Source organism: Phyllobates terribilis, unplaced genomic scaffold (assembly GCF_046119375.1).
Source record: "Phyllobates terribilis strain yellow unplaced genomic scaffold, ASM4611937v1 Scaffold_12__6_contigs__length_324123572, whole genome shotgun sequence".
Classification (NCBI taxonomy): Eukaryota; Metazoa; Chordata; class Amphibia; order Anura; family Dendrobatidae; genus Phyllobates; species Phyllobates terribilis.
In genome coordinates, this window is record NW_027362772.1 from 74,075,421 (window position 1) to 74,102,545 (window position 27,125).

The following is a 27,125-nucleotide window of genomic DNA, read 5'->3' on the forward strand; positions in this document are numbered from 1 at the left end:
TGGCATTTTTACCGTAAAAAAAACCTGTAATAGTGTCCCACTGACTGTTCAGACACCAATATATCTGTTTAAAAGAGTCTGGTGTAGGCCAGATAACTAGAAGTTTGGTTTTGCAGTTCCACGGTTCAAATCTCTGTATTATCCAGCTTTTGGCCGTTTTTCCATAAAAAAACAGTAATAGTGTCTCCCTGACTGTTCAGACACCTATATATCTGTTTAAAAGAGTCTGGTGTAGGCCAGATAACTAGAACTTTGGTTTTGCAGTTCCACGGTTCAAATCTCTGTATTATCCAGCTTTTGGCATTTTTTCCGTAAAAAAAAAAAACTGTAATAGTGTCTCCCTGACTGTTCAGACACAAATATATCTGTTTAAAAGAGTCTGGTATAGGCCAGATAACTAGAACTGTGGTTTTGCAGTTCCACGGTTCAAATCTCTGTATTTTCCAGCTTTTGGCCGTTTTTCCATTAAAAAAAAAACAGTAATAGTGTCTCCCTGACTGTTCAGACACCAATATATCTGTTTAAAAGAGTCTGGTGTATGCCAGATAACTAGAACTTTGGTTTTGCAGTTCCACGGTTCAAATCTCTGTATTATCCTGCTTTTGGCTTTTTTACCGTAAAAAAAAACCTGTAATAGTGTCCCACTGACTGTTCAGACACCAATATATCTGTTTAAAAGAGTCTGGTGTAGGCCAGATAACTAGAACTTTGGTTTTGCAGTTCCACGGTTCAAATCTCTGTATTATCCTGATTTTGGCATTTTTTCCGTAAAAAAAAAACTGTAATAGTGTCTCCCTGACTGTTCAGACACAAATATATCTGTTTAAAAGAGTCTAGTGTAGGCCAGATAAATAGAACTGTGGTTTTGCAGTTCCACGGTTCAAATCTCTGTATTATCCTGCTTTTGGCATTTTTTCCATAAAAAATTAACAGTAATAGTGTCTCCCTGACTGTTCAGACACCAATATATCTGTTTAAAAGAGTCTGGTGTAGGCCAGATAACTAGAACTGTGGTTTTGCAGTTCCACGGTTCAAATCTTTGTATTATTCAGCTTTTGGCATTTTTTCCGTAAAAAAAACTGTAATAGTGTCTCCCTGACTGTTCAAACACAAATATATCTGTTTAAAAGAGTCTGGTGTAGGCTACATAACTATAACTGTGGTTTTGCAGTTCCACAGTTCAAATCTCTGTATTATCCAGCTTTTGGCTGTTTTCCTTAATAAAAAAACATTAATAGTGTCTCCCTGACTGTTCAGACACCAATATATCTGTTTAAAAGAGTCTGGTGTAGGCCACATAGCTATAACTGTGATTTTGCAGTTCCACGGTTCAAATCTCTGTATTATCCTGCTTTTGACATTTTTTCCGTAAAAAATACTGTAATAGTGTCTCCCTGACTGTTCAGACACCAATATATCTGTTTAAAAGAGTCTGATGTAGGCCAGATAACTAGAACTGTGGTTTTGCAGTTCCACGGTTCAAATCTTTGTATTATTCAGCTTTTGGCATTTTTTCCGTAAAAAAAACTGTAATAGTGTCTACCTGACTGTTCAAACACAAATATATCTGTTTAAAAGAGTCTGGTGTAGGCCAGATTACTAGAACTGTGGTTCTGCAGTTCCACGGTTCAAATCTCTGTATTATCCTGCTTTTGGCATTTTTTCTGTAAAAAAAAACCTGTAATAGTGTACCACTGACTGTTCAGACACCAATATATCTGTTTAAAAGAGTCTGGTGTAGGCCAGATAACTAGAACTTTGGTTTTGCAGTTCCATGGTTCAAATCTCTGTATTATCCAGCTTTTGGCCGTTTTTCCGTAAAAAAAAACAGTAATAGTGTCTCCCTGACTATTCAGACACCAATATATCTGTTTAAAAGAGTCTGGTGTAGGCCAGATAACTAGAACTTTGGTTTTGCAGTTCCACGGTTCAAATCTCTGTAATATCCTGCTTTTGGCATTTTTTCCGTAAAAAAAAACTGTAATAGTGTCTCCCTGACTGTTCAGACACCAATATATCTGTTTAAAAGAGTGTGGTGTAGGCCAGATTACTATAACTGTGGTTCGGCAGTTCCACGGTTCAAATCTCTGTATTATCCTGCTTTTGGCATTTTTTCTGTAAAAAAAAAACTGTAATAGTGTCCCCCTGACTGTTCAGACACCAATATATCTGTTTAAAAGAGTCTGGTGTAGGCCAGATAACTAGAACTTTGGTTTTGCAGTTCCATGGTTCAAATTTCTGTATTATCCAGCTTTTAGCCGTCTTTCCGTAAAAAAAAACAGTGATAGTGTCTCCCTGACTGTTCAGACACCAATATATCTGTTTAAAAGAGTATGGTGTAGGTCAGATACCTAGAACTTTGGTTTTGCAGTTCCACGGTTCAAATCTCTGTATTATCCTGCTTTTGGCATTTTTTCCGTAAAAAAAAACTGTAATAGTGTCTCCCTGACTGTTCAGACACCAATATATCTGTTTAAAAGAGTCTGGTGTAGGCCACATAACTATAACTGTGGTTTTGCAGTTACATGGTTCAAATCTCTGTATTATCCAGCTTTTGGCCGTTTTTCTGTAAAAAAAAACAGTAATTGTGTCTCGCTGACTGTTCAGACACCAATATAACTGTTTAAAAGAGTTTGGTGTAGGCCAAATAACTAGAACTGTGGTTTTGCAGTTCCACGGTTCAAATCTCTGTATTATCCAGCTTTTGGCATTTTTTCCGAAAAAAAAAACCTGTAATAGTGTCCCCCTGACTGTTCAGACACCAATATATCTGTTTAAAAGAGTCTGGTGTAGGCCAGATAACTAGAACTTTGGTTTTGCAGTTCCATGGTTCAAATCTCTGTATTATCCAGCTTTTGGCCGTTTTTCCGTGAAAAAAAAACAGTAATAGTGTCTCCCTGACTGTTCAGACACCAATATATCTGTTTAAAAGAGTCTGGTGTAGGCCAGATAACTAGAACTTTGGTTTTGCAGTTCCACGGTTCAAATCTCTGTATTATCCTGCTTTTAACATTTTTTACGTAAAAAGCTGTAATAGTGTCTCCCTGACTGTTCAGACACCAATATATCTGTTTAAAAGAGTCTGGTGTAGGCCACATAACTATAACTGTGGTTTTGCAGTTCCACGGTTCAAATCTCTGTATTATCCAGCTTTTGGCCATTTTTCCATAAAAAAAAACAGTAATAGTGTCTCCCTGACTGTTCAGACACCAATATATCTGTTTAAAAGAGTCTGGTGTAGGCCAGATAACTAGAACTTTGGTTTTGCACTTCCACGGATCAAATCTCTGTATTATCCTGCTTTTAACATTTTTTACGTAAAAAAAAGCTGTAATAGTGTCTCCCTGACTGTTCAGACACCAATATATCTGTTTAAAAGAGTCTGGTGTAGGCCACATAACTATAACTGTGGTTTTGCACTTCCACGGTTCAAATCTCTGTATTATCCTGCTTTTAACATTTTTTACGTAAAAAAAAGCTGTAATAGTGTCTCCCTGACTGTTCAGACACCAATATATCTGTTTAAAAGAGTCTGGTGTAGGCCACATAACTAGAACTTTGGTTTTGCACTTCCACGGTTCAAATCTCTGTATTATCCTGCTTTTGGCTTTTTTACCGTAAAAAAAAACCTGGAATAGTGTCCCACTGACTATTCAGACATCAATATATCTGTTTAAAAGAGTCTGGTGTAGGCCAGATAACTAGAAGTTTGGTTTTGCAGTTCCATGGTTCAAATCTCTGTATTATCCAGCTTTTGGCCGTTTTTCCGTAAAAAAAAACAGTAATAGTGTCTCCCTGATTGTTCAGACACAAATATATCTGTTTAAAAGAGTCTGGTGCAGGCCAGATAACTAGAACTTTGGTTTTGCAGTTCCACGGTTCAAATCTCTGTATTATCCTGCTTTTGGCATTTTTTCCGTAAAAAAAAAAACTGTAATAGTGTCTCCCTGACTGTTCAGACACAAATATATCTGTTTAAAAGAGTCTGGTGTAGGCCAGATAACTAGAACTGTGGTTTTGCAGTTCGACGGTTCAAATCTTTGTATTATTCAGCTTTTGGCATTTTTTCTGTAAAAGAAAACCTGTAATAGTGTACCCCTGACTGTTCAGACACCAATATATCTGTTTAAAAGAGTCTGGTGTAGGCCAGATAACTAGAACTTTGGTTTTGCAGTTCCATGGTTCAAATCTCTGTATTATCCAGCTTTTGGCCATTTTTCCGTAAAAAAAAAACAGTAATAGTGTCTCCCTGACTGTTCAGACACCAATATATCTGTTTAAAAGAGTCTGGTATAGGCCAGATAACTAGAACTTTGGTTTTGCAGTTCCATGGTTCAAATTTCTATTTTATCCAGCTTTTGGTCGTCTTTCCATAAAAAAAAACAGTAATAGTGTCTCCCTGACTGTTCAGACACCAATATATCTGTTTAAAAGAGTATGGTTTAGGCCAGATAACTAGAACTTTGGTTTTGCAGTTCCACAGTTCAAATCTCTGTATTATCCTGCTTTTGGCATTTTTTCCGTAAAAGAAAACTGTAATAGTGTCTCCCTGACTGTTCAGACACCAATATATCTGTTTAAAAGAGTCTGGTGTAGGCCACATAACTATAACTGTGGTTTTTTCAGTTACATGTTTCAAATCTCTGTATTAACCAGCTTTTGGCCATTTTTCTGTAAAAAAAAAACAGTAATTGTGTCTCCCTGACTGTTCAGACACCAATATATCTGTTTAAAAGAGTTTGGTGTAGGCCAAATAACTAGAACTGTGGTTTTGCAGTTCCACGGTTCAAATCTCTGTATTTTCCTGCTTTTGGCATTTTTTCCGTAAAAAACAAAACCTGTAATAGTGTCCCCCTGACTGTTCAGACACCAATGTATCTGTGTAAAAGAGTCTGGTGTAGGCCAGATAACTAGAACTTTGGTTTTGCAGTTCCATGGTTCAAATCTCGGTATTATCCAGCTTTTGGCCGTTTTTCCGTAAAAAAAAACAGTAATAGTGTCTCCCTGACTGTTCAGACACTAATATATCTGTTTAAAAGAGTCTGGTGTAGGGCAGATAGCTAAAACTTTGGTTTTGCAGTTCCACGGTTCAAATCTTTGCATTATCCTGCTGTTAACATTTTTTCCGTAAAAAAAAGCTGTAATAGTGTCTCTCTGACTTTTCAGACACCAATATATCTGTTTAAAAGAGTCTGGTGTAGGCCACATAACTATAACTGTGGTTTTGCAGTTCCACGGTTCAAATCTCTGTATTATCCAGCTTTTTCCGTTTTTCCTTAAAAAAAAAACAGTAATAGTGTCTCCCTGACTGTTCAGACACCAATATATCTGTTTAAAAGAGTCTGGAGTAGGCCAGATAACTAGAACTTTGGTTTTGCAGTTCCACGGTTCAAATCTCTGTATTTTCCTGCTTTTGGCTTTTTTAACGTAAAAAAAAAACCTGTAATAGTGTCCCACAGACTGTTCAGACACCAATATATCTGTTTAAAAGAGTCTGGTGTAGGCCACATAACTATAACTGTGGTTTTGCAGTTACATGGTTCAAATCTCTGTATTATCCAGCTTTTGGCCGTTTTTCTGTAAAAAAAAAACAGTAATTTTGTCTCCCTGACTGTTCAGACACCAATATATCTGTTTAAAAGAGTCTGGTGTAGGCCAAATAACTGGAACTGTGGTTTTGCAGTTCCACGGTTCAAATCTCTGTATTATCCTGCTTTTGGCATTTTTTCCGTAAAAAACAAAACCTGTAATAGTGTCCCCCTGACTGTTCACACACCAATATATCTGTTTAAAACAGTCTGGTGTAGGCCAGATAACTAGAACTTTGGTTTTGCAGTTCCATGTTTCAAATCTCTGTATTATCCAGCTTTTGGCCGTTTTTCCGTAAAAAAAAAACAGTAATAGTGTCTCCCTGACTGTTCAGACACCAATATATCTGTTTAAAGAGTCTGGTGTAGGCCAGATAACTAGAACTTTGGTTTTGCAGTTCCACGGTTCAAATCTCTGTATTATCCTGCTTTTGCCATTTTTTCCCGTAAAAAAAAACTGTAATAGTGTCTCCCTGACTGTTCAGACACCAATATATCTGTTTAAAAGAGTCTGGTGTAGGGCAGATAACTAGAACTTTGGTTTTGCAGTTCCACGGTTCAAATCTTTGCATTATCCTGCTTTTAACATTTTTTCCGTAAAAAAAAGCTGTAATAGTGTCTCCCTGACTGTTCAGACACCAATATATCTGTTTAAAAGAGTCTGGTGACGGCCACATAACTATAACTGTGGTTTTGCAGTTCCACGGTTCAAATCTCTGTATTATCCAGCTTTTCGCCGTTTTTCCTTAAAAAAAAAAACAGTAATAGTGTCTCCCTGACTGTTCAGACACCAATATATCTGTTTAAAAGAGTCTGGAGTAGGCCAGATAACTAGAACTTTGGTTTTGCAGTTCCGCGGTTCAAATATCTGTATTTTCCTGCTTTTGGCTTTTTTACCGTAAAAAAAAACCTGTAATAGTGTCCCACTGACTGTTCAGACACCAATATATCTGTTTAAAAGAGTCTGGTGTAGGCCAGATAACTAGAAGTTTGGTTTTGCAGTTCTATGGTTCAAATCTCTGTATTATCCAGCTTTTGGCCATTTTTCCGTAAAAAAAAAAACAGTAATAGTGTCTCACTGACTGTTCAGACACCAATATATCTGTTTAAAAGAGTCTGGTGTAGGCCAGATAACTAGAACTTTGGTTTTGCAGTTCCACGGTTCAAATCTCTGTATTATCCTGCTTTTGGCTTTTTTTTCGTAAAAAAAAAACTATAATAGTGTCTCCCTGACTGTTCAGACACCAATATATCTGTTTAAAAGAGTCTGGTGTAGGCCACATAACTATAACTGTGGTTTTTTCAGTTACATGTTTCAAATCTCTGTATTAACCAGCTTTTGGCCATTTTTCTGTAAAAAAAAAACAGTAAGTGTGTCTCCCTGACTGTTCAGACACCAATATATCTGTTTAAAAGAGTCTGGTGTAGGCCAAATAACTAGAACTGTGGTTTTGCAGTTCCACGGTTCAAATCTCTGTATTTTCCTGCTTTTGGCATTTTTTCCGTAAAAAACAAAACCTGTAATAGTGTCCCCCTGACTGTTCAGACACCAATGTATCTGTGTAAAAGAGTCTGGTGTAGGCCAGATAACTAGAACTTTGGTTTTGCAGTTCTATGGTTCAAATCTCGGTATTATCCAGCTTTTGGCCGTTTTTCCGTAAAAAAAAACAGTAATAGTGTCTCCCTGACTGTTCAGACACTAATATATCTGTTTAAAAGAGTCTGGTGTAGGGCAGATAGCTAAAACTTTGGTTTTGCAGTTCCACGGTTCAAATCTTTGCATTATCCTGCTGTTAACATTTTTTCCGTAAAAAAAAGCTGTAATAGTGTCTCTCTGACTTTTCAGACACCAATATATCTGTTTAAAAGAGTCTGGTGTAGGCCACATAACTATAACTGTGGTTTTGCAGTTCCACGGTTCAAATCTCTGTATTATCCAGCTTTTTCCGTTTTTCCTTAAAAAAAAAACAGTAATAGTGTCTCCCTGACTGTTCAGACACCAATATATCTGTTTAAAAGAGTCTGGAGTAGGCCAGATAACTAGAACTTTGGTTTTGCAGTTCCACGGTTCAAATCTCTGTATTTTCCTGCTTTTGGCTTTTTTAACGTAAAAAAAAAACCTGTAATAGTGTCCCACAGACTGTTCAGACACCAATATATCTGTTTAAAAGAGTCTGGTGTAGGCCACATAACTATAACTGTGGTTTTGCAGTTACATGGTTCAAATCTCTGTATTATCCAGCTTTTGGCCGTTTTTCTGTAAAAAAAAAACAGTAATTTTGTCTCCCTGACTGTTCAGACACCAATATATCTGTTTAAAAGAGTCTGGTGTAGGCCAAATAACTGGAACTGTGGTTTTGCAGTTCCACGGTTCAAATCTCTGTATTATCCTGCTTTTGGCATTTTTTCCGTAAAAAACAAAACCTGTAATAGTGTCCCCCTGACTGTTCACACACCAATATATCTGTTTAAAACAGTCTGGTGTAGGCCAGATAACTAGAACTTTGGTTTTGCAGTTCCATGTTTCAAATCTCTGTATTATCCAGCTTTTGGCCGTTTTTCCGTAAAAAAAAAACAGTAATAGTGTCTCCCTGACTGTTCAGACACCAATATATCTGTTTAAAGAGTCTGGTGTAGGCCAGATAACTAGAACTTTGGTTTTGCAGTTCCACGGTTCAAATCTCTGTATTATCCTGCTTTTGCCATTTTTTCCCGTAAAAAAAAACTGTAATAGTGTCTCCCTGACTGTTCAGACACCAATATATCTGTTTAAAAGAGTCTGGTGTAGGGCAGATAACTAGAACTTTGGTTTTGCAGTTCCACGGTTCAAATCTTTGCATTATCCTGCTTTTAACATTTTTTCCGTAAAAAAAAGCTGTAATAGTGTCTCCCTGACTGTTCAGACACCAATATATCTGTTTAAAAGAGTCTGGTGTGGGCCACATAACTATAACTGTGGTTTTGCAGTTCCACGGTTCAAATCTCTGTATTATCCAGCTTTTCGCCGTTTTTCCTTAAAAAAAAAAACAGTAATAGTGTCTCCCTGACTGTTCAGACACCAATATATCTGTTTAAAAGAGTCTGGAGTAGGCCAGATAACTAGAACTTTGGTTTTGCAGTTCCGCGGTTCAAATATCTGTATTTTCCTGCTTTTGGCTTTTTTACCGTAAAAAAAAACCTGTAATAGTGTCCCACTGACTGTTCAGACACCAATATATCTGTTTAAAAGAGTCTGGTGTAGGCCAGATAACTAGAAGTTTGGTTTTGCAGTTCTATGGTTCAAATCTCTGTATTATCCAGCTTTTGGCCATTTTTCCGTAAAAAAAAAAACAGTAATAGTGTCTCACTGACTGTTCAGACACCAATATATCTGTTTAAAAGAGTCTGGTGTAGGCCAGATAACTAGAACTTTGGTTTTGCAGTTCCACGGTTCAAATCTCTGTATTATCCTGCTTTTGGCTTTTTTTCCGTAAAAAAAAAACTATAATAGTGTCTCCCTGACTGTTCAGACACAAATATATCTGTTTAAAACAGTCTGGCGTAGGCCAGATAACTAGAAGTTTGGTTTTGCAGTTCCATGGTTCAAATCTCTGTATTATCCAGCTTTTGGCCGTTTTTCCGTAAAAAAAAAACAGTAATAGTGTCTCCCTGACTGTTCAGACACCAATATATCTGTTTAAAAGAGTCTGGTGTAGGCCAGATAACTAGATCTTTGGTTTTGCAGTTCCACAGTTCAAATCTTTGTATTAATCTGCTTTTGGCATTTTTTCCGTAAGAAAAAAACTATAATAGTGTCTCCCTGACTGTTTAGACACAAATATATCTGTTTAAAAGAGTTTGGTGTAGGCCAGATAACTAGAACTGTGGTTTTGCAGTTCCACGGTTCAAATCTCTGTATTATCCTGCTTTTGGCATTTTTTCCATAAAAGACATAAAAAAAAAACAGTAATAGTGTCTCCCTGACTGTTCAGACACAAATATATCTGTTTAAAAGAGTCTGGTGTAGGCCAGTTAACTAGAACTGTGGTTTTGCAGTTCCACGGTTCAAATCTTTGTATTATTCAGCTTTTGGCATTTTTCCGTAAAAAAAACTGTAATAGAGTCTCCCTGACTGTTCAAACACAAATATATCTGTTTAAAAGAGTCTGGTGTAGGCCAAATTACTAGAACTGTGGTTCTGCAGTTCCACGGTTCAAATCTCTGTATTATCCTGCTTTTGGCATTTTTTCTGTAAAAAAAACTGTAATAGTGTCTCCCTGACTGTTCAGACACCAATATATCTGTTTAAAAGAGTCTGGTGTAGGCTGCATAACTATAACTGTGGTTTTGCAGTTCCACGGTTCAAATCTCTGTATTATCCATCTTTTGGCTGTTTTCCTTAATAAAAAAACAGTAATAGTGTCTCCCTGACTGTTCAGACACCAATATATCTGTTTAAAAGAGTCTGGTGTAGGCCACATAACTATAACTGTGGTTTTGCAGTTCCTCGGTTCAAATCTCTGTATTATCCAGCTTTTGGCTGTTTTCCTTAATAAAAAAACAGTAATAGTGTCTCCCTGACTGTTCAGACACCAATATATCTGTTTAAAAGAGTCTGGTGTAGGCCAGATAACTAGAACTTTGGTTTTGCAGTTCCACGGTTCAAATCTCTGTATTATCCTGCTTTTGGCATTTTTACCGTAAAAAAAAACTGTAATAGTGTCCCACTGACTGTTCAGACACCAATATTTCTGTTTAAAAGAGTCTGATGTAGGCCAGATAACTAGAAGTTTGGTTTCGCAGTTCCATGGTTCAAATCTCTGTATTATCCAGCTTTTGGCCGTTTTTCCGTAAAAAAAAAACAGTAATAGTGTCTCCCTGACTGTTCAGACACCAATATATCTGTTTAAAAGAGTCTGGTGTAGGCCAGATAACTAGAACTGTGGTTTTGCAGTTCCACGGTTCAAATCTCTGTATTATCCTGCTTTTGGCATTTTTTCCGTAAAAAAAACAGTAATAGTGTCTCCCTGACTGTTCAGACACAAATATTCTGTTTAAAAGAGTCTGGTATAGGCCAGATAACTAGAACTGTGGTTCTGCAGTTCCATGGTTCAAATCTCTGTATTATCCTGCTTTTGGCATTTTTTCTGTAAAAAAAAACTGTGATAGTGTCTCCCTGACTGTTCAGACACAAGTATATCTGTTTAATAGAGTCTGGTGAAGGCCAGATTACTAGAACTGTGGTTCTGCAGTTCCACGGTTCAAATCTCTGTATTATCCCCCTTTTGGCATTTTTTCCGTAAAAAAAACTGTAGTAGTGTCTCCCTGACTGTTCAGACACAAATATATCTGTTTAAAAGAGTCTGGTGTAGGCCACATAACCATAACTGTGGTTTTGCAGTTCCATGGTTCAAATTTCTGTATTATCCACCTTTTTGCCTTTTTTTACATAAAAAATAAAAAAATTGAGTGTCTCGCTCAATGTTCAGACACAAATATATTTGTTTAAAAGATTCTGGTGTAGGCCAGAGAAATAGAACTGCTGTTTTCCTCTTCCACGGTTCTAATCTCCTTTTCATTACCCTTTTTCCATTGATAGTGCAAGTGTAAGCTATTTTACTTAATTTACAATGGGCATGGCATGTGGCAATGGACGTGGAACTGGACTTTTTGGTGATTGTGCGTGTAGAGGACGGGGCCGTGGCCAAGGTGATAATGTGCCACAACCAACAGCCACATCTTCTCGCTCCTACTTCTTGACCGAATTACTAGGGAAGCACACTACAACACCAGTATTGAGAACTGATCAGTGTGAACAGGTTATTAATTGGATAGCAGATAATACTTCCAGTTACCTGGGCACCACCACCTCTGGTCTGTCTTCCACACGGTCAAGTTTTAGTAGCCGTGAGTCTCGGCCGCATACTCCTCCTCACCCTGATGCTCCTTCCTCCCACCATGCCGAGTGTCGTCAGACAGCAACTGATCCCACACTTGGACACTCTGAAGAGCTATTCACTGGTCCATTTCCATATTTGTGCCCCTCGCCTGCTCCGCTTGAAGTGGTGGAAGAGGAGATCCCATGTAGCGATGCCCAAATATTTGAACAGCCACGGCCTGAGGAAGTCGACGCTGGCAATTTGTCACAAGAGGTGGACGATGACGAGACACAATTGCCACGTAGTGAGGAGGAGGATCATGGTGCGCAAGTGGAAGAGGAAGAGGTGGTGGATGATCTAGTAACTGACCCAACGTGGCAGGAGGACACGCAGAGCGAGGCCAGCAGCACACAGGAGGAGGGAGGCAGAGTACCCCAACAGGCAGGAAGAAGCAGTGTGGTGGCCGCACACAGAAGACGGTCAACAGTTCCCTGTATCACCAACACGAGGGACGTTGCCAGTACAACCGGTAGGTCTTCCAGAGTCTGGAATTTTTTTAAAGACTCTGCTGATAACCCAAAAAAGGCCATTTGTACCAAATGCCATGCCAGCATCAGCAGGAGTGACAAAACTACCAGCCTGACCACCACCAGCATGATCAAGCACATGTCAGCAAAGCACCCGACTTTGTGGGGCGAACCCCAGGGTCCACGACCAGTGTCAGCGGGTGTCACCACTGCTTCTTCCGCTGTTGTGCGTGTAATAGAACCCCCTGATGTGCGTGCAAGGCAATCCCCTTTTCAATAATGCATGCAAAGCTGCCCCTTCCTCTCAGTCTTCACTTGTTATGGCAGTTTCTCAAGAAACAGCATCAACATCCACGTCCCACCGCAGCGTTCAATTGTCCATATCCAAGAGCTTTGAATGAAAGCGCAAATTCGCAGCCAACGCCCCACAAGCCACAGTCCTAAATTCACACATTTCACGACTGCTTGTGTTGGAAATGCTGCCTTTTAGGCTGGTGGAAATGGAATCCTTCCGCAACCTTATGGCGGTGGCCGTCCCTCGGTACTCGGTCCCCAGCCGACACTGTTTTGCCCGGTGTGCCATCCCCGCACTACACAAGCACGTGTCCCAAAACATCTGCCGTGCCCTCAACAACGCAGTTACTGGGAGAGTCCACCTGACAACGGACACGTGGACAAGTGCTTGTTGCCAGGGATGGTACATCTCCCTGACAGCACACTGGGTAAGCATAGTGGAAGCTGGGACCCAGTCGGACCTTGGGACGGAACACATCCTCCCTACACCGAGGATTGCGGGCCCTATGTCAGTCAGAGTTGCCCTCACAGTGTACAGCTCCTGCGCATCATCCTCCTCCTCCTCCTCATGTTCAGCCTCCATCTCAGATATCACCACATCAGTTACAAGCTGGAAGCACTGCAGTACTGCCTCAGTCAAACGGCAACAGGCTGTGCTGAAACTCATAAGCTTAGGTGATAAACCTCACACTGCTTGTGAGTTGTGGACAGCTGTGAAAGAGCAGGCAGATCTGTGACTGAGACCGCTGAACCTACATCCAGGCATGGTCGTGTGTGACAATAGCCGTAACCTGGTGGCGGCTCTGAGGCGAGGCGTGATCACACACCTGCCATGCCTGGCTCATGTGCTTAACCTCGTGGTTCAGCGGTTTCTTAAATCGTACCCCGAGTTGCCAGATCTGCTCGTCAAAGTACGCCGCCTGTCAGCTCATTTTCGCAAGTCGGCTACAGCTTCCGCCGCCATTGCTGTGTTGCAGCAGTGTTTGCAGCTTCCGGCACACCGACTGGTGTGTGATGTCCCCACACGTTGGAACTCTACCCTCCACATGTTGCAAAGGATTTGTGAGCAGAAGAGAGCAGTTGTGGAGTGCCAGCTGCAACAAGGCCGTCGATATTCAGGTCAGACTCCACACATAAGACCTCAGGAGTGGACCTGGATGTCTGACATATGTACCATACTGACAAACTTTGAGGAGTCCACCAAGATGGTGAGTGGCGATGACGCCATCATTAGCGTCAGCATCCCACTTGTCTGTCTTTTGCAACGCTCTCTGCAGAGAATTAAAGAGGTTGCATTGCAGCCAGAGTATGATGAGATGGATCAAGAAGCTGTAATGGGCGATTACACACAGCCCAGCCTCATCTCATCCCAACATGCATTGGGGGACAATGCGGGAAAGGACGAGGAGGAGGAGGAAGAACAGGAGCTGGTATCATGCGCTGTAGACGGTAGTACCTGTACAACTGTCATACTGTCGGTTCAGCGTGGGTGGCCTGAGGACAGGGGGGAGGAGGAGGAGGAGAGCATGGTCAGTCGTCATCTTGGTGAGGACACGGAAGTCTTGCCCGTTACCAGTCTGGCACGCATGGCTGACTTTATGTTACGCGGCCTTAACTGTGACCCTCGCGTTTTCAAAATGTTGGGTGACCGTCATTACTGGTTGGTGACACTTTTAGACCCCCGCTACAAGGAGAACTTTCACTCTCTTATTCCTGAGGTGGAGAGGTCTACAAAAATGTGGCAGTACCAGAAGGCTCTTGCTGCAGAACTGTTAAAAAAATTCCCATCTGAACACACTAGCAGCAGAGGTCACAGTTCGTTGACCAACCAAGGTGTACAAGTGAGAGAGACGCAACTCCAATCCAGCAGAGGCAGGGGAACACTGTCAATGTTCTGGGACAGTTTTCTGAGACCTGCCCAGCTTACAGGCCCTGAGGCACGGGGTACTCTCACAAGGAGTGGAAAGTTTCAAAAGATGGTGAGGGAGTGCCTTGCCGACCGTACCAGCGTCCTCCGTGATTCCTCTGTGTCTTTTAATTATTGGGTATCCAAGCTGGACACTTGGAATGAACTCGCTCTGTACGCCTTGGAGGTCCTGGCCTGCCCTGCCGCTAGCGTGTTATCGGAGCGTGTTTTTAGTGCCGCTGGGGGAATTATAACTGATAAGTGCACTCGCCTGTCAACTGACAATGCTGACAAGCTGACCCTTATCAAAATGAACAAGGGCTGGATTGGGCCAGACTTCTCATCACCACTAAATGACTGCAGAGTAACATAAAGTTAAATCCACTGTGTTATTTCGGGAGGTGTATTCCCATGCACCGCTTCACACCCACACATGGGTATACGCTTCCTCATTTCGGCTGTTTTTTGCTCTTCTCCTTATCCTCAGCCTCCACCACAACTATACCACCAGGGTGACCGTGGTCCGTGTTGCCAGCATTGCAAGTTCCTCCGTCCTAATTTTTGGCAGCTTTTGCTTGGAAGGCATAGGCAAAGACTATGGGAGACCCACTCCCCAATAATGGGAATAATGTTTTTAATATGCTGTACTGCATGGCTCTTGTAGGGGGCATTAAAACCATCTTGTTAAGCTACTGCGACCTCCAGCACTCTTCCAAGGGGCATTAAAACCGTCTTGTTAAACTACTCTGAACTCCACCACTCTTCCAAGGGGCATTAAAACTGTCTTGCTAAGCTACTGTGACCTCCACCACTCTTCCAAGGGGCATTAAAACCGTCTTGTTAAGCTACTCTGACCTCCCCGTCTCTTCCAAGGGGCATTAAAACCGTCTTGTTAAGCTACTGCGACCTCCACCACTCTTCCAAGGGGAATTAAAACCATCTTGTTAAACCACTCTGACCTCCACATCTCTTTCAAGGGGCATTAAAACCGTCTTGCTAAGCTACTGCGACCTCCCCGTCTCTTCCAAGGGGCATTAAAACCGTCTTGTTAAGCTACTGCGACCTCCACCACTCTTCCAAGGGGAATTAAAACCATCTTGTTAAACCACTCTGACCTCCACATCTCTTTCAAGGGGCATTAAAACCGTCTTGCTAAGCTACTGCGACCTCCACCACTCTTCCAAGGGGCATTAAAACTGTCTTGCTAAGCTCCTGTGACCTCCACCACTCTTCCAAGGGGCATTAAAACTGTCTTGTTAAGCTACTCTGACCTCCCCGTCTCTTCCAAGGGGCATTAAAACCGTCTGTTAAGCTACTGCGACCTCCACCACTCTTTCAAGGGGCATTAAAACCACCTTGTTAAGCTAGTGTGACCTCCACCACTCTCCCAAGGGGCATTAAAACCGTCTAGTTAAACCACTCTGACCTCCACGTCTCTTCCAAGGGGCAATAAAACCATCTTGTTAAGCTACTGCGACCTCCACCACTCTTCCAAGGGGCATTAAAACCGTCTTGTTAAGCTACTCTGACCTCCACGTCTCTTCCATGGGGCATTTAAACCATCTTGTTAAGCTACTGCGACCTCCACCACTCTTCCAAGGGGCATTAAAACCGTCTTGTTAAGCTACTCCGACCTCCACGTCTCTTCCAAGGGACATTAAAACCGTCTTGTTAAGCTACAGCGGCCTCCACAATTCTTCCAAGGGGCATTAAAACCGTCTTGTTAAGCTACTCTGGCCTCCACGTCTCTTCCAAGGGGCATTAAAACTGTCTTGTTAAGCTACTGCGACCTCCACTACTCTTCCAAGGGGCAATAAAACCGTCTTGTTAAGCTACTCTGAACTCCAAATCTCTTCCAAGTGGCAATAAAATCGTCTTGTTAAGCTACTCTGAACTCCACGTCTCTTTCAAGGGGCATTAAAACCGTCTTGTTAAGCTACTCTGACCTCCACGTCTCTTCCAAGGGGTATTAAAGCCATCTTGTTAAGCGACTGTGACCTCCACCACTCTTCCAAGGGGCATTAAAACCGTCTTGTTAAGCTACTGTGACCTCCACCACTCTTCCAAGGGGCATTAAAACCGTCTAGTTAAAAAACTTTGACCTCCACGTCTCTTCCAAGGGGCATTAAAACCATCTTGTTAAGCTACTGCAAACTCCACCACTCTTCCAAGGGGCATTAAAACTGTCTTGTTAAGCTACTGTGACCTCCACCACTCTTCCAAGGGGCATTAAAACCATCTTGTTAAGCTACTCTGACCTCCACGTCTCTTCCAAGGGACATTAAAACCGTCTTGTTCAGCTACTGCGACCTCCACCACTCTTCCAAGGGGCATTAAAACTGTCTTGTTAAGCAACTGTGACCTCCACCACTCTTCCAAGGGGCATTAAAACCATCTTGTTAAGCTACTTTGACCTCCACGTCTCTTCCAAGGGGCATTAAAACCGTCTTGTTAAGCTACTGCGACCTCCACCACTCTTCCAAGGGGCATTGAAACCATCTTGTTAAGCTACTCTGACCTCCACGTCTCTTCCAAGGGGCATTAAAACTGTCTTGTTAAGCTACTGTGACCTCCACCACTCTTCCAAGGGGCATTAAAACCGTCTTTTAAACTACTGCGACCTCCACGTCTCTTCCAAGGGGCATTAAAACTGTCTTGTTAAGCTACTCTGAACTCCATGTCTCTTCCAAGGGGCATTAAAACCGTCTTGTTAAGCTACTCTGACCTCCACGTCTCTTCCAAGGGGCATTAAAACTGTCTTGTTAAGCTACTGCGACCTCCACCACTCTTCCAAGGGGCATTAAAACCGTCTTGTTAAGCTACTCTGACCTCCACGTCTCTTCCAAGTTACATTAAAACCGTCTTGTTAAGCTACTGCGACCTCCACGTCTCTTCCAAGGGGCATTAAAACTGTCTTGTTAAGCTACTCTGAACACCATGTCTCTTCCAAGGGGCATTAAAACCGTCTTGTTAAGCTACTCTGAACTCCACGTCTTTTCCAAGGGGCATTAAAACCGTCTTGTTCAGCTACTGTGACCTCTACCACTCCTCCAAGGGGCATTAAAACCATCTTGTTAAGCTACTGTGACCTCCAGCACTCTTCCAAGTGGCATTAAAACCATCTTGTTAAACCACTCTGACCTCCACGTCTCTTCCAAGGGGCATTAAAACCGTCTTGTTAAGCTACTGCGACTTCCACCACTCTTCCAAGGGGCATTAAAACCGTCTTGTTAAACCACTCTGACCTCCATGTCTCTTCCAAGGGGCATTAAAACCATCTTGTTAAGCTACTGTGACCTCCACCACTCTTCCAAGAGGCATTAAAACCGTCTTGTTAAGCTACTCTGAACTCCACGTCTCTTCCAAGGGGCATTAAAACTGTCTTGTTAAGCTACTGTGACCTCCACCACTCTTCCAAGGGGCACTAAAACCGTCTTGTTAAGCTACTCTGAACTCCACGTCTCTTCCAAGGGGCATTAAAACCATCCTGTTAAGCTACTGTGACCTCCACCACTCTTCCAAGGGGCATTAAAACCGTCTTGTTAAGCTACTCTGAACTCCACGTCTCTTCCAAGGGGCATTAAAACTGTCTTGTTAAGCTACTGTGACCTCCACCACTCTTCCAAGGGGCATTAAAACCGTCTTGTTAAACCACTCTGACCTCCACGTCTCTTCCAAGGGGTATTAAAAGCGTATTGTTAAACCACTCTGAACTCCACAGCTCTTCCATGGTGCATTGAAATGTTGTTTTTAATTAACTCTAACCTCCACGACTCTTCCAATGGACATTGCATTTCCTCCTAATTTTAGTCAGCTTTTGCTTTTCAATGCATAGGCGAACACTAAGGGAGACCCACTCCCCAATAATGGGTAGAAGGTTTTTAGTACGCTGTAATCCACGTCTGTTTCAAGGGGCATTGCAGTTCCTCATAATTTTTGGAAAGCCTTCCATTCACTGCTTAGGCCAACAGTGTACAGGAGACCCAGTTGCTATAAATGTAAAAAACGGTTTAGTTAAGGCCCTCTGGCCTCCATGTCATTTCCAAGGGGCATTGGAGTGGCTCGAAATTTTTGGTAGGCATTGCACTCACTGTATGCCCTATAACTTTGTAGCCGAACCGCTCCTTTTGTTACAGAAACATATCCTACAAGACATATCTGGTTGACTGGCCTGATATTGATGTGAATGGTCCCTGTTCCTCCTGCTCTTTCTCCTTTGCCACTACCTCATCCATCATTTATCACCTGAAGCTTTGTTTTAACGGGAGTCATAGAACTGGGATAGTAGCAGGAAAACATCCAGCAATCCTCGGAGGAGGTAGGATATGCGCCAAAACGCTGACCACCTCAGGCCTAGCCTTTACTACATACATGCGCTTGCATTCCAAGGAACAGAAAGCTAAGGAGATAGATGGCCTCATGATCATGAATAATTTACTCGTTGTGTAGGAGGCCGACCACTGCTGCTGTCTACCTTCTGAACTTTGTGTTGAAGCATGATTGACCCAGGACCCCCAATCCTCTATGTCTGGAGGTCGTGTTGCATCCCAGTGTCCAACTGTGTCCCGGCTTCCACAATATTAACCCAGTGTGAAGGCGTCAGTCAGATGGACCATCCCTGGCCACATTCACTTGTCCACCTGTTTGTGGTTAGGCTGTCCTTAAAATAGGAGCTGCTGGGGACCGTCTATGGACACCCGGCCGCCCCCAGGCGGCTGGGGACCGTGTGTGGGCACCCGGCCGGGGGGCGGCTGGGGACCGAATATGGACACCCGGCCGACCCCTGGTGGCTGGGGACAAAGTGTGGACACCCGGCCGCCGGGCGGCTGGGGACTGAGTATGGATACCAGGCCGCCAGCGCAGCCATGACGTGGTGGCCAGATTCCGCCTCCACATGCCTAAAAGGCCCAATTTCAAGTGCAAGCAAGCAGTATTGCAGCCTGGGGGTGGGTGAGTGGCAGGCTGCATACTTGTGCTTGCATTGCAAGGAATGGGGGAGGTACAATTGAACACTGCCCTGGGACAAGGACTTGCACGTGGATAGTTGCAAGTCAGCATCTTCTGATGCGGCAAGGATCACTTCTGATGGGCACACTTTTAGGCAGTGACCTGGGTGTCAGAGATGCTTCCAGGGGTCTTCCCCATGCTGTTCCCATGTCTTTTCAGCACTGTATGCATGTGTCACACAGCACATGGCCAGATAAGGTTGTAAAATGTTAAAATGGCATTTCCCGGTGAATGCATTTGTCACGGTTGAAAGCAATACAAAAGTGCAAAAACGCATAAAAAATGCTACTTGTGAACATAGCCCAAGGTGTGGAGGAGTATTTTTGTTTTTGGTTATTTATTTTACCTTATACACAAGTCTTTACCCTGGAAAGGAAGTTCCTTAACATATTTCACAGGAAAGCAATTTCAGTTTCGATTTTGAACGTTTTATTGTGAGCCCGTAAAAGTGGCTTAATACCTCTGACGACGCTGTTGACAGCAGTGACCTGGGGGTCAGAAATGCTTCCTGGGGCGATCCCCATGCTGTCCCCATGTCATTTGAGCACTGTCACTATCGTTTTGGGCACTTTTTAGGCTTTCTACAGACTGCAAAAATGCTCGGGTCTCCCATAGACTAACATTGGGCTCGTTGCTCGGGTCGAGCACCCGAGTATCACGGTGAGCTCGGCCCGAGCTTCGAGCACCCGAGCATTTTAGTGCTCGCTCAACACTACTTCTGATTCATCAATTGTGACTTTTTAAAAAGTGCCCATATTTTTGTACAAATATACTCCAGTTCTTTCCACCTGAGTGATTTTATACATGTCTGAAACTTTTCTGCAAATTTTGTGATATTTTGACACGACTTCTCATGCTAAGAGGTTGCAAAAACAGGTTAGAGACGAAAATAAGGAGAATTTTTGACAGCACAAGACATAAAAAAAAATGAAAAAATCACTTATGAAAAAAACCAGCAAATGATGAATCAGACTTGTAGTAATCACAAATTGGCCCCAATACCTCAGGGCACAGAGGTGAACTGCAGCTCCATCTGCAAAAATATAATATTCTATAGTAATAAGTGAACAATAATGTAACAATATATAACAAAAACAAAAAAATACATAAAACATCAGCAATTAAACCGCAAATAATGAATCAAACTTGTAGTAATCACATATTGACCCCAATACTTCAAGTGAACAGAGGTGAAAAGCAGCTCCATCAGCAGAAATATAATATTCTTTAGTAATAAGTGAACAATGATGTAACAATACATAACAAAAACAAAAAAATACACAAAACATCAACAAATAAACAGCAAATGATGAATCAAACTTTTAGTAATCACACATTGGCCCCAGTACCTCAAGGCCACAGAGGTGAACTGCAGCTCCATCTGCAAAAATATAATATTCTATTGTAAAAAGTGAACAATAACGTAACAATACATAACACAAACAAAAAAATACATAAAACATCAGCAATTAAACAGCAAATGATGAATCAGACTTGTAGTAATCACAATTTGGCCCCAATACCTCAAGGGCACAGAGGTGAACTGCAGCTCCTTCTGCAGATATATAATATTTTTTAGTAACAAGTGAACAATAATGTACAATATATAACAAAAACAAAAAAAATACATAAAGCATCAGCGCCTGCTTGCATATAAGGACACGAAAGTACTGATTTTGCCGGTTTACATTGGTGTTAATAGCCATTTAGGGATCCAGGCTTCTTATCAATACAGCAGAGTAATCTACAGTATTATTTCGGCACTAACCCTCCCCCCCTCTACATTTGCATATGAACCCTCCGTAGTCCACATGTTACCGTGCTTCTTGGACGGCATCATATGACCCCCTCCTGGCACCACATGTTGGCCCGCAGCCCAGTTCTGCTCATCATTACCGCAGGGGTTAATAGCTTTGGGGGAGGATGGGGATCTGCTTCCATGGTAACATTTAAGTCGTACGAATCTTTCGTATTTTCTGGAGGAATGTTATAACATGAACATATCGCTGTTCAATTAACAGACAATAGCACGAGACAAAGTAAACCGTAGGTTTGTGTCCCCATCCCTTTAACAATAACCGGTTGCCATAGAAGCAAATGAGAGTGCAGCATACTGAGGTCAATAGTAGCGGAGCCACGGTACCCCACTGTGAGCCTGCGGAGAATTGCACTTAAATATGGTCCATTTTTGTTTTTCTGTTTGCACGCACATGTAGCAGAGCTGAGGTTGTCACTTCACACGACTAATTGTGATATCCCAATGTGATACGTAGTTAGTTTAGCTCTTTATCTCATGCACAGCAACCCTTCCAGATTGTCTGGGAAAAGACGGAGAATGGACAAGGTGTCATCCCACCTAGAGCCTTTAGATTACAGTTGGTTGAACCTAGCGGTGTACCTCGGGGGTTGGGCCAGGGCACCAAAAACTATGAGGGTGCAAAATTTCACCAACACTTCTCCTCTCCCACATTGCACCTAAAGTAAAATGATCGACACTTGCAAGCGCTTTGTTTTCTTCGAGTTCAACAGAGATTACCCACCTGGAACTGCATATGCAGAGCGCAACAGGTGAGATAGATTTTTCAATGGCTGCTGCGTTCTGCATAGGCAGTGACCTAAATCACAAAGATCAACATAATAAAGCTACTTTACATGATCCTCCTGATGCTCATATTATAATTTGCAGTCATGTAACAGCTTTGCTATCTCGATCGCTGCTCAACGGAGCACAATAGCCGATGCCAAACTCATAAGGACTGCTTCGCTCTGCATAAGCAGCAACCGAGGTTACAGAAGATGAACAGATAATGAATAAAGACAGTGCCCATGATTCAATACTGTCTTCATTCATTATTTAGAGGTGGTATTATATTTTTACACTAGGGTTAGGGGTGGGTATTGTTTTAGGGCTAGGGTTAGGGTTGGATTAGTGGCTAGAGTTAGGCTTAGGTATAGAGCTAGGTTAATAAGATTGTTACATAAAAAATATATAAAAATAAATAAATAAAAATAAAATAAATATATCAACATATATATATAGATAGATTTATTTTTATATGTATTTTATTATATTTATATATATATTTATGTACATTTATATAAATATATATTTATATATTTATCTATATCATATATAGGTATATATTAATATATAGATTTATATATATATATATATATATATATATATAAATAAATCTATATCTATAATATAAAAATAAATAAATAGCAACATGTAACTTACTTTAAAAAGTTAAGGGAAAAGCAGTAAAAAAAAGTAGGGGATCAAAGCACAAACTATTATTACATCGGTCATGATGGAAGGGTCGCGGGAAGTGATAATGGTTCACGGGCTAAGAGGTTGCAAAGAATATGTCTTATAATAATCTTTATTTTTATATAGCACCAACGTATTCCGCAGCGCTTTACATACATATACACAGCCTTGCACCGGGTGCTGGCAACTCAAGTTACACCACTGTCCCAACTTGACAATTTTGGTGGCACTGAAACACTATCTAATGTGTATGGGGCATATATGCCAAAAGCTCTGATTTTTTTTTAAATAATCCTGGCAGATTTGTGGTGTCCCGAGTCAAAAGGTTCCAGTTTTGATGACTAGTCAATTGATTTTTGATACATTAACAAAGAGCAAGTCGAGTTTATGCAGCCTGCGTTTTAACGCTGGCAAATAAAATGACTTATTATATTCCATGTTCTAGCAAATATGTGGATTGTGCAAATTAATAAATCCACAATTCTCTACATAAAAGGAAATCTGTCAGCAGGTTCCTACTATGAAATCTGACAGCAGCATCATATAGGGGCAGAGACCCTGATTCCAGCGATATGTCACTTAGTTTACTCGGTAGAACGTTTGTTATGGAATTACAGTTTTCTCTGCTGCAGATCTAGCAGAGCTCAGACACCTAGTCCTGTAGTGATAATCACCTGCTGATAAGACACTGATTGTATTAAAACAGCAAAACACAGCCTAATAAGTGACAAATCACTGGAATCAGGCTCTCTGCTCCTATATCATGATGTTCTCAGATTACATAGCAAAAACCCGCTGACAGATTCCCTTTAAAGAGGACCTGTCACATGCTCAAAAAATATTCTTAAAATTCCCTGAGCTCTCCTGATTCTGCTGCTCTTTTCCATTTTGTGCTGAGTCGTTCCATTGCAGATATATTCACATTTGTTGCTTTTGGAGCGCACTATGTGAAATCTCTACTTGGAGATCAACTGGGCATTTCTCCACAGTGTTTTCTGGCTGTGTGCACATTCATTTAAAGATGACCTGTCACTTGCTAAAAAAAAATCATTAAACAACTTTTAAAAATCCCTACGCTCCTCTGAATCTGATGCTCTTTTCCATTTTGCGCTGCGTCGTTCCATTTCAGAGATATTCATTTTGTTGCTTTTGGAGCTCAGTATGTGAAATCTCTGTTTGCAATCTAGCTGTGTATTTCTTTAGAGTCTTCTCTGGGGGTGTGTGCTTTCACCACTCCTTTCCTGATGCTGCGAATGAAAGCTCAGCAGTGTCTCAGACTGCTCAACCACTACAACAGGTGCTGTGCTTTGATTGGCAGCATCAGGAAAAGAGGGGTGAAACACATGTCCCCAGAGAAGACTCTGAAGTACAGCTGGATTGCAAGCAGAGATTTCACATACTGTGCTCCAAAAGCAACAAAAATGAATATCTCTGCAATGGAACGACGCAACACAAAATGGAAAAGAGCGTCAGAATCAGGGAACCTCAACGATTTTTACAAGTTACTTAATGCATTTTTTTTATCAAATGACAGGTCCTCTTTATGTTCTTAAGCTCCATCTAGTGGTGACTGAAGGCAACCAAAAATCGTTTCCCAGGCTTGAAGAGAATTTGGGGTTTTGTATCTGACAGATTAAACCCTAAACAAGAAATTATTTAGCTCCAACATTTTAAATCTATTTGCTTTAGAGGAAATAATTGGATATCTCTGAGCAGTTTTTTTGTACTTATTTTTAATCTATAAAGCCATAATGTTTATGAAGACCAACTGTCCTGAATTTGCCAGGAATGTTCAGATTTTTTAGAAACAATTTTTCCTTGCATCCCGTACAACAGGTGGGTTGTATTACGTTGTATTGTATTATGGCCCCAACCTCTGCTTGTAATTCTGTATATATTGCTTCCTCCAAGACTCATTTTTGTCTATTCGGCTTGTTTAAGAAATGTTGACTTTGCTTGCTTTCCTCTATCAATAAGTAATTGTTGCAAGAAATAATTTATGCTGTGAGTCAGCGCTGCATATTTATCATATAAATATACATTTATATGCTGATGCACAAAGCTTAATCCCCCCCACACATTCAAATTAACCTAACAACATGCATATTACTATTATTATCAATATGTTATTTCGTTTCTCAGATTGCAGACTTCAAACACGCTAACACTTCATAGAAGAGATTTACAGGGGATTTAAGGAGTTGTAGTGCGTCAGCAATGCCGAGTTACAGATTGGATCCTTCTACTTTACATGATCCTGATGCTCATATATTAGAATTGTGGTCATATAACAGTGTTGGTACTTACGGGGTTAAAACTTTGCAATTATTTTGAGCTTGATTTTGTGGTATAAGAGCGGTTGTCGCTTCCCTTCCCCCACACATAGGTGTAGTAAAAATAAGATGTTCCAGTGCTAAACTTCAGGAGGGTTGTCTTCTGCCATCAGGTTTATTGAAGTTTGGTCATAATTTTTTAATTTTTTTTTAAAAGACTTGTTTTTGTCATATTTATTCCATTTTTTCTACATTTTTATGATATACTCAGAATGTTCATTAGAATTTTTTTTATAATTCAGACCAGGTAAAGTTGCAGGAAAATGCATAAAAAGGAAAACTACGAGACAATTTTAAAATTCAAGATAGTCCCTCAAATTTTATTGTTCTGGGGTTTGTCAAGGATTGATGTGTTTTCCCATCACTATATATTAACAGTGTGACATATACTGGATATCCTGTAAATTCATACATGTGGATCCCCTACAAGGTTATCTTCCATCTGAATTACATGTCTGAGGATCTTTAAAAATAGAAAATTCCTATTAGATCTTCTTTCTTCAAGTGTTTCAGCATTTTTTGGATAATCTTATTCTCAGTTTTCAAAGATTACTACAATATTGTATGTTCTGTTTGTGATGTTTTATGGCAAAAAGTATTAATAAGTGACGTTTGCCACCCTTAATGTCTGTGGGAGAAATTACATAAAAAAAAGCTCTTGAAAATATTGTGATCACAATGTTTATATGTGGTACCGCAATGGGGTTTTACTTAGTGCCTGAATGAGGCTTTAATGCAAAGGAGAGTGTATTTTAATTCTCACTATATATTATTTTCCTTTATAGACGCTTTTGGACCTTGGCGGTTCTCCAAATTACAAAGATCGTCGAGGTCTAACCCCACTGTACCATACCGCCATGGTGGGTGGAGATCCCAGGTGCTGCGAGTTATTGCTCTATAATAGAGCATATATTGGCACAGTGGATGAAAATGGCTGGCAAGAAATTCACCAGGTAATAATAACTGTGTTCTTTAACACTTGACAAGGCAGGCAACATGGTGGCATAATGGTTGGCAATTGAAATATTAAGGTTAACAGAAAGAAGTTGGACAGATTGGCTTTGACTAGGGCGTTAACTGGGAGTACAATTGTGGCATTGGTAGTGAATGCTAGGGGTGTGCCGAAAATAAATTTTCAGAGTATTTCTATACAGACTATGAGATCCCTGTAAATTGTACTTCTATGGTGCCTAGCTGAAATACTGGAGAGACCCAAAGCAGCCATATATTCTATCACCAATCTATCTCAGAAATGTTTAAAGGGTTATTTCCATGTTCATAAATGGGTATATGGAGCATGGATGCCACAACATAAGTTTGTCCCCTTTTATGCCCATAGCAGCCAGAGATGCAGATGTGTTATGTGCAGCATGAGACTGGGCATTATCATGCATGAAAATGATCTTGCTGCAGAATGCACGGTTCTTCTTCTTGAACCATGGAAGGAAGTGCTGTTTGAGAAACTCAACATACATTATGGAGTTCATCTTTACCCCTTCAGGGATCCTAAAAGGGCCGACAATCTCTCTCCCCATGATTCCAGCCCAAAACATTACTCCACCTCCTCCTTGTTAGCGCCGTAGCCGTGTTTGCATGGGGTGTCCATCAACCAGCCATCCTCCACTCCATCCATCTGGGCCATCGAGATCATTTCATGCATGATAATGCCCCCTCTCATGCTGCACATAACACATCTGCATCTCTGGCTGCTATGGGCATAAAAGGGGACAAACTTATGGTGTGGCACCCATGCTCCCCTGACCTCAACCCCATTGAGAACCTCTGGAGCATCATCAAAAGGAGTGTCTATGATGGCGGGAGGCAGATCACATCTAAACAACAGCTCTGGGAGGGTATTCTGTCCTCATGCAAAACAATTAAAGCAGAAACCATCCAAAACCTGACAAATTCAATGGACGAGAGAGTTCAGAAGCTCCTTTCGAACAAGGGGTCCTATGTGCAAATGTAACATCACCTAGAATAAAGTTTTGAGTTGAAAACTGTTTGATTTCAGTTTGTAATAACCTGCTAATGCTTATAATTTCAAAAATGACCATTTTTTTGTTCTTTATTAAAATGAAAAGGTTGAAAACTCTGCTGTGCATAATAATTTGGAATATGCATTTTGAGTGCAGTTTGAGTTTTTTATATTTTTTTAAATATACTCTTATCATAGGCAGTTTGTACAAAAACCTTTGAATTGTACTCTAATAGTTATTTGACTGGAAAATTACAATGACTGCAATTCATATAGGTAATTTGGGAAAATATGAGAAAATATTATTTGCATAATAATTTGGAACACAGTGTAGTAGTGCTTGTAAAAACAAGGACTTTT

At 41.0% G+C, this 27,125-nt stretch overlaps 1 protein-coding gene across 1 annotated transcript in view; it reads left to right on the forward strand.

Annotated features, from left to right (window-relative positions):
* The window catches only part of SHANK1 (SH3 and multiple ankyrin repeat domains 1), a 619,704-nt gene that overhangs the window by 333,207 nt on the left and 259,372 nt on the right, over positions 1-27,125 (forward strand). The window contains exon 7 of the mRNA XM_073655995.1: positions 25,573-25,740. Within this exon, the coding sequence (XP_073512096.1) occupies positions 25,573-25,740 (168 nt within the window). The remainder of the gene's footprint in view (positions 1-25,572; positions 25,741-27,125) is intronic.